Source organism: Barbus barbus (assembly GCF_936440315.1).
Source record: "Barbus barbus genome assembly, chromosome: 20".
Taxonomy (NCBI): Eukaryota; Metazoa; Chordata; class Actinopteri; order Cypriniformes; family Cyprinidae; genus Barbus; species Barbus barbus.
Window position 1 is genome coordinate 12,512,186 of NC_136748.1, and position 14,592 is coordinate 12,526,777.

Sequence of the window (14,592 nt, forward strand, 5' to 3'; positions counted from 1 at the left end):
TAGAATGAAAAACTGTCTTTACCCTGGCATATTTAAATAATAACAGTTCTGTACATGGAAATGACATACAGTGAGCCTCAAACACCATAGTTTTCTCCTTCATATGTAAATCTCGTGATTAAAAAAGACCACTGAAAAACAGGCGAATCAGAACATAACACCGACTGTGACGCAACAGTCGGGATCACTAAACACCCAACATTTGCATAAACCCGCACTTGTTCTAAGCCGGCCGAACCATCAGAAGCTCTGCAGGTATTGTAAATAAACAAGCGCGGACAACAGCGAAAATAACAAAATAAATGTTATGTTCCAGGCCGTGCAGGGGGTGTGAAGTGCAGGGATGGGTTGGTGTCTGTATTCAGAAAGGCACAGAAAGCAAATAACGTGAGCCACTAAAGGGACATGGTTAGCTCCTTGCTAGCCGTAGCCTGTTACAGTACATAAGATTTCACTCTCAGTAAGGAGAGATGAGGATGATGGCGAATGACTTACAGATCCTGAGCACCACTGACAAGCATCTGATCTTGTGAAATGTGTGGTAAGTGCTGCTGCTCCATAATGTAAACATAGTTTGTGTGATCGCGTCTCTTGAAAGTGAACTATAACGCGATCGATGGATCGTTCAAAAGCAGTTTCAATGCCTCGCATATTAATAACGGCTCCCTGATGCCCGCGTTTTATATACAGTATAATTACCCGACGATATAACTGCGAGAGAAAGTATTTAAATATATATTTTCCTCCCTGTGCTTCCTTCTTGCTGATGAGCCGTACTGTGAAACAGCCAATCAGAGCAGAGCTCATTATTATTCATGACCCTGCCAAATAAGCCAATAACAGACCGTTTCATTCTAGGCAGAAATCCTAGGGTTGTAAATGGACATGTAAAATCGTTTCTGGAGATTTTTTGCCCTTACCTAAGCCATATACCTTCTATGTAGATATCAGAGAACAATTTAAAATACTGTATCAATGCATTCTATGGCACCTTTAAGTGATTTCATAGTGAAATATGTTATGGCAGTACATGGTGTCACAAAAAAGAATTATAAGAAGATTTAATAAGAAGTTAAGAATAATAAGAAGAAGATTTTGTGCTTGTGTGAGCTCAGACTGTACCCTTGGAAAGTTAAATGTTGACTTGTGGTAATTTCCAGATTAATACAATTTGTGTACAATTAATCAGAGCACTTAAAGTTGCAAATATTTAAGCAAAATGCACTTTGTTATAATGCACTTTTGTCTTCATTAAATTGAAGAAAAATGCAGAGTTCTGTTTGTTGAATAAATGTGTTCAGCATTAACTAATTTGCTCTGGCCCATGTATTTTTATTGAATCGTATCGAATCGTGTCACATTGTATCAAATCGTATCGAGACAGCTCTGTATCGAGGTACGTATCGAATCGTGACCTGTGTATCGAGGTATGTATCGTATCGCCAGGTTCTCCAAGGTATACAGCCCTAGCATTTAGCATTGAGTGAATTTTGAGTTTTTATACTTACATTTCACTGCTGGTTATACTCTGTATAATTGTGTATGTGACGAATAAAACAAAAATCTTGAATCTTGAATTCTATTTATATGTCTTTTATTAATATCTTGATGTATTATTATATTTTATATTAACCATTTGCACACACAAGCATTATCCGACTCGGCTCCTCCCGACCGCAGACGCAGGTTTAGAAGCCACTTTTTCCTGCGTTTTTCAGTCAATTTCTTGAGTTTTCCTCCCTTATGAACAACACATTTCGTACACGATAAAAACTCTGTGTTTTCTCGATTTGACCGATTTGAGCATCCATAAACAACACAAAGCACAGGCATTTTGAGTTTCTGCTATTGATTCCTATGGAGAAAAATCACTTCCTGTCCTCCAGCTGCATTTCGCATGTCATCAAAATCACTTGATTGCAAACAATGTTTTAAAACAACAGTAAAACCTATTACTGTTTTTAGAATCAGAATGAATCAGAATCAGAATGAGCTTTATTGGCCAGGTGTTTACACATACGAGGAATATTATGTTATAGTGACAGAAGCTCCACAGTGCAACAAAGACAGCAACAGGACAGGACACAGATAATAAAAGAATAATATACAAATAGGCAATGTACAAAATAGCAAAAACACAATATATAATTTAGACAATTATGCGTGTACAGGTTTGAGTCCAAATTTGAAATGAAAAAAATAAGTATGTGTGGTGAATAAATACAGTATTTTGATCAAATAAATGCAGCTAAACGCATTAGAGCAAAAAACTAAATATAAATATAAATATAAAACCAAAACTGAATCAATTTAATAAACTAGAAAACATCGAGCATACTAAAACTAAAAATGATATAGTGAAAACTACCAAACCCAAACTAAATTCAAAGGACAAAGTATAATAGAAAACTAAAAATTCATAATTGTATTAAGTATTGGGGTTTTAAGTGAATTTCCTTATCTATGTTGTGAAAGGTGCCTCATAAAGCCTCATACTTGCACCTCAGAATATCTCGTCACCTATAGATTAAACATAAGTGAAAAAATCAGTGTACATATTCTGCTTTGCAGTAATCTCAGAACTAAAATATGCATGCATTCAGCTTTATTCTGCACTGCAGAGACTCCAGCTCTCCTTCAATGAAATATGCATGTTAACTACAGCCAAGGGCAAGTATATAAGTGCTAGTTTTACCTCAGTATCAAAGCAGATCAGTATCATAGCTCAACCTTCAAGCAGGTTTGACATAAGAGCTACACTAAGGTGAACTTGACTCTTTAGAAACTACGTGGAGATTTGGTCAGTGCAACTGTATAAATAATAATTGTTGAAGAGCTTGGTTTGATAGAAGTAGACGCTCTTACGTATATGTGGATCCAACAGACTCGATATCGGGTTTAAACCGCATCTCTCTCACATACCCACACTATTTTTTTTCCCCTTTTCTCCCTCCAGGCCCATGATGGTCATCACACAGAAGATCACAAGTTTGGCCTTTGAGATTCATGACGGTGTGTAACAGTTTTATCAATCCAATTCTCATCTTCTTTTTATTACGTTTCCATGGTGGAACAGCCTCAGTAATGAATAATATTACAAAACTGGCATGATTTCTACCTGAAATCTTTCTAGAGCTCCATTGTTTCTGTCTGTGCCCATGTTAGAGGCTCTAGGAATTACATAAGGCTTGTTAAACCCTGCTGCTACACCACGTCCTCGTATGCCATTGATTTATACCATTGCTGGCGCTGCACTCCACTAAGTGGGCCAGAGTAGTTTGGGCTGCCAGCTGGATGTTGCACTTCATAGACCACACTTACCTCATCCAACACACTGTGTCGCTTATTATGCAACTTGGTGAAATCTGTTTAATAAGATACTAATTGTTATGCATCTTCACATAATTTTTGAATGATCTGGATTATTGATAAAGGAGAATAATGGTAATTTCAAGATTAACGGACCTCTCTTCAACTGAGTGTGTTAAAGGTTTACCTAAAATAAAAATTTCTGTCATTATTTTGACAAACCATATTGGAATATACACTACCATTAAAAAAATATATATAATATACATATTTATATATATATATATATATATATTTTTTTTAGGGGTGACCCCGAATAGTCAACGATTCAATGCTTTGATAGGAGGAGCCTGATTCGTTACCAGTCTCACAGTCGAATATTCGTGGGGTGTTATGATCATGCCATTTTGGCTATATAGGGGTGCTCAAATGTCTAATTTCACACAGAACTACCGGTTTTCTCCCAATAAGTTAATATACAGCCTATTATGAAAATGCTGTTAATGAGAATCTGAAAAGACGCTTTAAATAAATATTTTAACGTACCTGAATAAAGCCAATCACCCCTATAAATTTAAGTTTCACTTTCCGTAATCAGTCACCGACAGAGGAGCATCTTGGCGGCAGGGATTTAAATCTTTAACAAGACTCAAATTGACACAGGCAGAGTCAAAGACTGGATTTTTTCGATCAGGTAGGGTACAAGTGATTTCAAAACATTTTAGCTGGTTTATGTGTATATCGTTTATATATTATTTATCTCGTATAATGCATTTGATTGAGTTGCGCTGCACTAAAGCACTTCAGTACTATAGAGTGATTATCTCTTCAGCACGCAGTGCGAGCAGGACAAAAAAAACAATACAGAATATTAATAACTATGACTGGGACTGTCAGATACAAAACATTATAATGAGAACACTATCATAATAGAACGCTGTGAGTTTAGTTGCCATGTTTCTGCACGTTGTTGCTTGAAGAACGCATCCACAAAAAGAGTTCAGTTGTGCATTTGGGGGATTTTGTGCAGATAGCCTATAAGTCGTAATATTAACGTTATGTTGTATGAATAACGAAGTGTATTCTATATGAGATAAATGAGTTAAAAACCTGCTATCATAAGCTTCGGTCTACTGGTCATCTTCAACGCGTGCAGCTCAAAACAGAACTGCAGAACATTAATAACTGACATATAGGCTACATAACGTTGCGAGCACTATTGTAAAAAATTTGATGAATTCTTAGGGTTTCAGTGACATTTAATGTTAACTATCTTTTAATCAAAATATAAAACATTATTTACCCCGTTTGTATCTGCGAGGCGTCCAATACACATTTTCCCTGTGTGTTAACGTCAGTAATGAGTAATGACTGTTGAATGTCTGACTTGAATCTTGGTAATGTATTTTGACCCCGCCCCCAAACATATGATTTGACTATCGGTCGACTATCGGCAAGATTCAAAAATTCCTATTCGACTATGTAAATCCTTAGTCGGGGACACATTAATTTCATAAGAGGTGACAGTAAAGATATTTATAATGTTACAAAAGTTTCTGTTTTAATTAAATGCTCTATTGATCTTTATATTCATCAAAGAATCCTGAAAAATAGAAAAAAAACAAAAAAAAAAACAAATCAGCATATTAGAATGATCATGTGACACTGAAGACTGGAGTAATGATGCTGAAAATTCAGCTTTTCATTAGGGCTGGGCGATATATTGAACGTGATGATCATGTGCATCTTGTCAGTAAAGCCGGTTCCGTGATTAGCGATAAATCTCCATCACCTGCTTTCAAATGGAGTGGCATGTAATACACAGATCACTGACAAGCTATGCAATATCGTGTTCATTATCGCAGATGAATCGCCTTCGATAATGAACGCAATATTGCATAGCTTGTCCGTGAACTACGGCTCTTTGTATTAAATGCCTCTCCATTTAAAAGTAGGTGATGGAGATTTACCGCTAATCACGGAACCGGCTTTACTGACGAGATACGCATGACAATCGCAGCCCTACTTTTCATCACAGGAATAAATAACATTTTCAAATATTATAACAAAAAAGTTATTTTCAATTATAATATTTCACAATATTACTGTTTTTACTGTATTTTAAATTAATTGATTTTATTAAATTAATTGATTATAAAATTATAAATTATGTTTTCAATATTTTTATTTTTTTCCCCCTCACATAAATAACCTTTTGACCTTGACAGCACCTGGACACCATTTACTTTCATTGGTTGGAAAAGAGCAGCTCAGACATTTTTGCAAATATCATATTTTGTGTGCTACCGAAGAAAGAAACTCAAAGTGGTTTGGAATGACACGAGGAGTTTATATTGTCAGAGTTTTAATTTTTGGGTGAACTATCCCTTTAAGCACAAAGGAATGAGCATCAGAGGAAATGTGATGGCAGGAACCCAAGAGAAACCACTCTAGTTTTATCAACGACTGGCAAATCTCCCATGTAAACAAGCCAACTGATAAGCAAACTAGATTGCACACCATTGCACAGCGTAGTTTTTAGATACTTGGTCAACCAAAGAACTAATCACAGTGATATGTGACCGAGTCACTTTTAGAGTCAAACAGAAGTCACCACATTTCCTTTAACAGGGTTTATGGGAAGGTTAAGAGAGCACATCCCGTTTCTCTGAAGCGATAGCTCACAGAACAGCTGGCGAAACTGCAGCCCAGCACTTTTGAGCTGCCTCTGCATGACTTGCCGTTAGCTCTGCATGCCCTGCTCTATTGCAGACAACACACATGACATATTAATCCATGTGTTTTAATGAAGTTATGTAATAGTCTTCTCCCTCCACCACTTTATGGAGAACTAAACTCAGACTGAAATTGTGGCACTCTGATACTTTGGCAAACAACACTGACTAAATCTTAAAGTATTCTTTGGTTTTTACGCATATGCAAGGGTCCGCGTACAGTGTGCGTGATGCAAATTTCATTACCAGAACAGTATGCGAGTACTGTATGTGCACCACTCGATTTTTGGACGTATGTGCGCTTTGAATTTGTTTTGCACTAATTAGTTGCCTCACAACTGACTCTGGCTGTTGTTTCACACTAGAAAACGAAACTAGAAAGACAGAACAAAAGCAACAAAAAAATACTGGAGTCTGCAACAACAACAAAAGACTCCCGCATTTGCAAGTGCTTGTGTGAGAGGTTTATAAGAGAAATGTAACTTAAGTGTGAAAGAGTGCAAAGATTTTATCAGTCATAACTTCTGGAGAAAAATAGCGCAAACACTGGACAAAGATGAAACTTTCTGCACACAAAAAAATATATATTAATATATAAAAATTTTTATAATTTTATTATATTTTTTATATTTTTTTAAGCTCTAGGACCACCAAAATGTATTATTCTTACAAGTTTTGTTCATCCTGATAATCTTTACATATGAACTAGTGCTATCAAACAATTAATCACATCCAAAATAAAAGTTTTCGTTTACATAATGTGTGTGTGTACTGTGTATATTTATTATGTATATATAAATGCATACACATACAGTATATATTTCAGAAAAAAGTTGTTTATATATTAAATATATTTACATATAATAATTATATGAATATAAATTAATACATGTAAATATTTTCAAAATATATACTGTATGTGTGTGTCTTTTATACATACATAATAAATATACACAGTACACACACACATTATGTAAATAATAACTTTTATTTAGGATGCGATTAATTGCGATTTAATCATTTGACAGCACAATATGAACACAACTTTTATTAATTTTGAAGCCTAAATACAATCACCAGAAGTAAAAAGCCAAACATAACCATGGTCACATGACTGCAGCGTCATCATCATGAAGCTTCTGACAAACTTTTTCAATCTTTATTTAAAAAAAAAAGAAGAAAAATGCCTGAAAGTTTGATTTAAAATAGTTTGCAGGGGAACTATTATAAACATTCTCAAGCTGTGAAAGCGAACAGATGCATTTATCTAGTCAGTGTGATGACATTTCTATCTATTTCTAGGCATTTCTATGCCTTTTTCAAGACCAGTAAAAGCTATTACTGATGTATATTTTGTTGCAGAATGAAAAATATCTTGAGCTTTGGTTTACCACAGACCTTATTTCAGGCATGTAAACAAAAAACTCATTGATTTCTGGTCGATGGAGGTGGAAGCGTTAAAATGCTCTCACATTTCCTTGTCTTGGCCTACAAAAATAGTCTCTGTACAATTGGGGTTACAACCCAGGTTTCGTTCAAATCTCTCCCACATTAGCACCATGCCTCAATGTGGTTGTTTTGGTTAATAATACTGTGTTTCAGTGGGTTTGTGTAGGACCTGAGAGTGCTGTCCGGTGAACAAATATCATGAAGTGTTGTTGTCACATTTGCTGGAGGAAGAAGAGTGGGACTGTGTCTGTGTGTACATGCTGCTATGGGTTATACATTTCCCAGCAGCCATTAAAGCCTGCAGAAGCTGATAGGGTGACTAATCTAGTTGTCAGTGCACTAACAGAGATGAATGAAGAATGGCTTGATCCGTTTTCTTCACTAACCCCGCAGACTTAATGCTCCAGACTGGAGCCTGAAGCAGCTCAGTGCGGCAGAACCACGACAGCACTGTCCACAGACTCTTCTATCTATCTATCTATCTATCTATCTATCTATCTATCTATCTATCTATCTATCTATCTATCTATCTATCTATCTATCTATCTATCTATCTATCTATCTATCTATCTATCTATCTATCTATCTATCTATCTATCTATCTATCTATCTATCTATCTATCATCAGTTTGAGGTTGGCAGATTATTATTATTATTTATTTTTAATGAAATCTCTTATGCTCACCATGGCTGCATTTATTTGATAAAAAGTACAATTAAAATGGTAATATTGTGAAATATTATTACAATTTAAAATAACAGTTTTCTATCTGAATAGATTTTAACATATAATTTATTCCTGTGATGCAAAGCTGAATTTTCAGCATCACTAGTCCAGTCTTCGGTGTCACACGATCCTTCAGAAATCACTCTAATATACTGATTTCAAGAAATATTTGTTATTATTAGCAATGTTGAAAACAGCTGCTTAATTTTTTGACGCTGTTATGCATGTTTTTCAGGATTATCTCATAAGAACAGCATTTATTTATAAATATAAATCTTATTATATGTCTTTATTGACCATTTTTCATCAAATTAATTTAACGTGTCCTTGTTGAATCTAAGTATTAAATTCTTTCAAAAGACATATTACACCAGACCTCGGTTATTGGTAGAGAGAGAGCGAGACAGACAGAAAGTATTTATCTACTACATGTATTTAGTAATTATTTTCTTATTATGTGCATTTATCATGGGTGCTAATAATTTAAATATATGTTTTATTATACAGGCTTCCGCTAACAATTAAACTATTGTATTTGATCTTTAACTTCGAAAATGCTAAATGCATAAACACAGATGTGTGATACTGTTTCTGTTTGTACTCGGTGAGTGTGTGTGATTCTGCATGTGCACGTGGGCTTCATTCACACATATTTGTTGTGTCAGAGTGTAGCTGCTGTTTCTGCTGGTTAGTGTGAATCGCAGGAGACCACTGGCCTCAAACTCCACTACACATGCTGCAACTGTGCAGCTACTTCATAATCAAACAGATCTGAACTTTCTCAACTTCTGTACACTTTTCTAAATGACAGTGTTTTGAGGGAGTGTGTCTGATGAGTTCGGGCCTGTGTTTGTGTGTTTTTCCCACAGGCTTGATGAAGAGGGAGGAGCACTTAAAGCCCAGTCAGAAGTATCTTGCAGTCAGGTATGTGTGAAAGGTATGTTTGTGGTTGGGATGAGATCGTTCATTTACTTTGTGTCTTTTGAAAGAAAATCAACTCCTAACCCAATGCGAGATATAAAGTTCCTCTCACTGATTGAATGCAGTGTGCACAGCTGCGTGCTTTAATAACAATCATTTTGAGCATAATATTACTCTGCAGTGCTCAATAAGCAGCATACCACTTGCAGACTCAAATCATTCACAATCAGGCCCTGAAGGTCGTTGCCAAGCAACTGAACATTCCCGCGTATCACGTGAACCGGTGTCCACAGGAAGTCATCAGGATTCTGAGGTTTCGGAAGTCACACCCTGCAGTTAGTAAGAGCAGTTTTGAATAATGATAGTCCCATGGCCCTGTGGTCACAGAGTGTTAAGCAATATGTCAACATTAAATAATGGATGAGTTGCATTCTTGTTCAAACATGACTGTCGTATTTGATCACTGCTAAAGTGCTGGTTACATATGCTACAAACTCATTCACGGTTGAGATAATCAGATCTATCTGTCTGTCTGTCTGTCTGTCTGTTATATATACATTTTATTTCTATTAATAAAATAGTTAAATGTAGTTATAGGGATCTTTTATTTATCTATGTATCATATTTTATTTGTCATATGTAATGTGTACAAATATATTTCTATGTAAATAACTTCAGCAGCATTAATGTTGTTTTGGGTATATTTTAGAACTTATGTTAAGTTGTCTTATGTTTGTAGTTTCTAGCATAGCTTTTTTTTCTTTTATTTTTAAAGATATAGCTTAATTTAACTGAAGTAGCTTGTTGAAAAGCTTCCTCTAATTCCTTAGCCTTGATAAACTAATCAATGGCCTTGTAACATTGATTTATAACATTATCTGCTTTCTTAAATACTGAAAAACATTGCTACATTAATAATGTTGTTGTGTGTTTGCTAATATGTAAATTGTCCTTTTTCATCATTATTTCTGCTGAAGAGGAAATCATGTTTTGGTACTTGATATTGGGTGTGCCTTGTTAGTTAAATCAGACATTTCTTTTAAACTTAAATCATTTATTTGGTGACTTATTGTTGTTCTGTACTTGTGTTTGTTGTACAGGAAGATGCCCAGTCTGCTGGAGTATCTGAGTTATAACTGTAACTTTATGGGGATCTTGGCCGGCCCGACCTGCTCCTATAATGATTACATAGCCTTTATAGAAGGCCGATGCTACGAGCCCAAGCACCTGGAGTCAAACGGCAAAGAGAACGGGAAATTCAAACAGAGTGACCCTTCACCTAAGGTAGTGTGATTACACTGCTCTCTTGCTCCCTCTGGTGACCGTATCACTTAGATTATATACATTACATAGTTATACAAGATAACACACACACACACACACACATATACACTGCCGCTCAAAAGTTTGGGATCAGTAAGATTTTTTTATGTTTTTTAAGGGAGTCTCTTCTGCTCATCAAGGCTGTATTTATTCGATCAAAAATACAGAAAAAAACAGTAATAATGTGAAATCTTATTGAAATTTCTTATATTGGTTTCCTATTTTAATATACTTTAAAATAGAAGTAATTTGTGTGACGCAGCGCTGAATTTTCAGCATCATTGCTCCAGTCTTCAGTGTCACATGATTGTTCAGAAATCATTCTGAGATGCTGATTTATTATGAGTGTTGAAACTGTTGTGCTGCTTCATATTGTTTTTTGGAACCTGTGATACTTTTTTCATTGATGAATACAAAGTTTAAAAGAATAGCATTTGTTCAAAATAGAAATCTTTTCTAACAATATAAGTCTCATTACTATGACATTTTATTCATTTAACAGATCCCTCCTGAATAAAAGTATTAATTTCTTAAAAAAAAAAAAAAAGAAAGAAAAAATGTACTGAGCCCAAACTTTTGAATAGCATTGTATATTGTAACACAACATTTATTTTTTTAAATAAATGCTGTTTTAACTTTGTATTCATCAAAGAATCAATGAAAAAAGTATCACTGGTTCCAAAAAACAATATGGAGCAGCACAACACTTTCAACACTCATAATAAATCAGCATCTCAGAATGATTTCTGAAGAATCATGTGACACTGAAGACTGGAGTAATGATGCTGAAAATTCAGTGCTGCATCACAGAAATAAATTATTTTTTAAAGTATATTAAAATAGGAAACTGATATTAGAAATTGCAATAAGATTTCACATTATTACTGTTTTTTCTGTATTTTTGATCGAATAAATATAGCCTTGATGAGCAGAAGAGACTCCCTTAAAAATTCCTTAAAAAAGAGACTGCCCTTATAAATTCCTTGACTGAACTGGCAGGGTGTTTTGGGTCATAGTCCTGATGCAATATGAAACACTTCCCAATGAATCTGGTGGCATTTTCTTGAATATTGGTAGGCAGGATGGTTTTGTCACCCTTCCTAATTCATTCTGCTATTGTCTGTCAGTACTGCTACTGAGGGCCTGTTCCAGAGGCAGCCATGCATGCCCATGCCATGACACCACCTCCACCATGCTTTACAGATGAGGCTGTATGCTTGGGATCATTGCAGTTCCCTATTTTTCTCCACATTTTTGCTTTCCCGTCACTTAGATAAAGGTTCATCTTTGTCTCATCGGTCCATAAACACAGTTCCAAAGCTCTTCTGGCTCACCTTTGTGCTTTTTTCAAACTCTAATCTTGCCTTTCTATTTTTGGTGCTGGTCAGAGGTTTGCATCTTGCTGTGCAGCATCTGTAATTCTGTGTCAAAGTCTCCTGAGGACAGTAGATTGTCAGAGCATCACCCAAGCTTTCTGGAAGTTGTTGGTGATTTTACAGACATGTCTTTTAGGATTCATTTTCACAGCTTTTATGATTTCTGTCATCAACTACTGTTGTTTTCTCAGCCGATCAGGTCGTTGTTGGTTGCTGATGTCGCTGGTGGTTTCCAAACTCTTGATTTCTCCATGACCTTTGTTTTTGCTATAGCTCTGACTGACTTCCTCTTTTCTTTTATCATCCAAATTGCTTGCTTTTCTATCAAAGTCAGCTCCCTCATCTTCATCCTGGTTTGTGTGTGTCATCATCAAATGCAAGATTCAGAATGCAGAAGTAATGGATATAACTGATACGACACATTCCCTGCTGATCACACAGCTGATCACTTAGAAAGACCTGTGAGGCAACTGTTCCAATACTTATGCTCACATCAGATAGAGGGATGAAACACTAAAAGTGCTGAACTTCTTAGCTGGTAAAACATCTATATGTTGAATCACCCAATAATAAAATGTGACATTCTGTAGTTTTGTCTCATATTCATCTTTTACTCATATTTGTAAATGTCTTGACTCCACAGCCAACAGAGCAATTTTGTCTTTACTGTTCCAATACTTTTGGATTGTCAAAATTTCTGTCATCCTAATCTTGGCCTATGTGACTGAAGGCAAATGAAGGCATAAAACATTCATTTCATTTATCTTTTAATCAAATGAATTAAACTCTATTTTTGGCAAACAAATGGGTTTACTATTAAAATTAAAACATGGAAGAAATAGCGTATTGTGTGATTTATTCTTTTAAGCAAAAGTTTTAATAATTGCTGTAGTATTATTAGTAGATAAACCAAACTTTTTGATGGGTTGCCATGAGGACCTCTTAAATTTCTGTAGCCTGTGTATGATATGACGATCGTTTTACTCAAATGAAACGGTCAAATGCTCTTGAAGTAACTCTCAGTTCTGGGGATGTTGTTCATGTATTTATGTCCTCATTTAGTGAGATGGCAGATGCTGAAAACACCGTGTGTGTGGTAATCAAAGCCGCGCGTCTGTCCCATTGACATATACTGAGACACGCAGAACATGCAGAATTCATATTTATATAGTCTTTTTGCGGCTTAATGTTTACAGATAGTCCATATCTCGAGTCGATTTAAGTGTATTGACTTACTTTTGATTAATTCATCCAAACTTTGACAAATTCCGTGACTCCTCGTTATACAGTAAATTCCATTTATATGACTGGATTCCGCAATTCCGTCCGGGTTTCCTCCATCGCAGAAACCATAAATAGATAATATTGAGGTGTTTTGCAACTTCAGTGTAGTGGATTGTGGTTTATTGCAACTTGAGCAACATCTGCTGCTGCCTTTGAGAGAGAACTGATGCGTGATGAAGCAGCACCAGTTAGCAAGCACTTTCGGTGTGAGAGTGCCTTTTGTCTTCCACGTTAATTGGTCTGACTTAATGACTCCCAACAAATCAGATGGGCGGAGACTGCTCTAGGCCACAGAGTGGTGAGTTCCGACAGGCTGCATCAGAGCCAAATAGCGCGTTTCAAAATTAAATAATTTTAAATCGGCACATCGGTTTTGAAAATGACCGATAATCATAAAAATGCTTAATATCGGCGCCGATAATCGGTCGATCCCTACTACAAACTTCCATTATCATTTTTTTTGTCATTTGAATGAATGAATGAACCTCTATGGCCAGGAGCTCATATTTCTCAGGCTTGCTGAGTGGAGAGTTTGTTTTGAGTGTTACTCTGGTGATGAACATGCTTTTATATGCATTTCCTCCTCAGGATTTTCACAATAGTCTCACTTTAATGGACTCCAGCAACATTTTAACCCAAGTAAACCAGTAAAAGCTGCAGACCTCATTAAATATTGTCAGTGATGTATGAGTTTGATCCTCAACAGACAAACATGAACAAAAGCGTTGAATCAGCTCGCTTGCATGTTTCACAAGAGCCTGAGGCGGTTGCGTTCACAAATTAATTTCCTGTCACACAGAATCATTGCTGTATTTACCATCCAGCTCTTTCTGCTCCTCAGTGATTTGATGATAGCAAAGTACAATGAGCTTTGAGATACATAATGAAACTGATATTCATAGAAACTTAAAAAAAGATACACTACTAACATACACTACTGTTCAAATCTTTCAATATATGATCTGCCATTCAAAAGTTTAGGATCAGTAAGATTTTGTATGTTTTTTTAATGAGTCTCTTATGCTCATCAAGGCTGTATTTGATTAAAAATACAGGAAAACAGTAATATTGTATTTTCTTCAGCCATTGATCCAGTCTTCAGTGTCACATTATTCTTCAGAAATCATTATAATATGCTGATCTATGAAACTATTGTTTGGATTTTTTTGGAACCTGTGATACTTTTTTTTCTTTGATCCTTTGAATAAAAAGTTCAAAAGAATAGCATTAATTCAAAATAGAAATATTTTCTAACAATATAAGTCTTTACTATCACTTTTTATCCATTTAACAGGTCCTTGCTGAATAAAAGATTCATTTCTTAAATATAAAAAGAAAGAAAATATTTACTGACCCCAAACTTTTGAATAGTAGCGTATATTGTAACACAAAATTAAAAATTGGAATATACTGTTCTTTTTAACTTTTTGATTTATCAAAGAATCCTGGAAAAAGTATCAAAGGTCCC

General features: G+C 35.4%; 1 protein-coding gene across 2 annotated transcripts in view; it reads left to right on the forward strand.

Annotated features, from left to right (window-relative positions):
- Positions 1-14,592, forward strand: part of LOC306885884 (lysophospholipid acyltransferase 2-like) — a 78,918-nt gene that overhangs the window by 55,127 nt on the left and 9,199 nt on the right. For both annotated transcript variants that reach the window (XM_079442679.1, XM_079442680.1), the window contains 3 exons: positions 2,957-3,012; positions 9,090-9,144; positions 10,242-10,425. In XM_079442679.1, the coding sequence (XP_079298805.1) occupies positions 2,957-3,012; positions 9,090-9,144; positions 10,242-10,425 (295 nt within the window). The remainder of the gene's footprint in view (positions 1-2,956; positions 3,013-9,089; positions 9,145-10,241; positions 10,426-14,592) is intronic.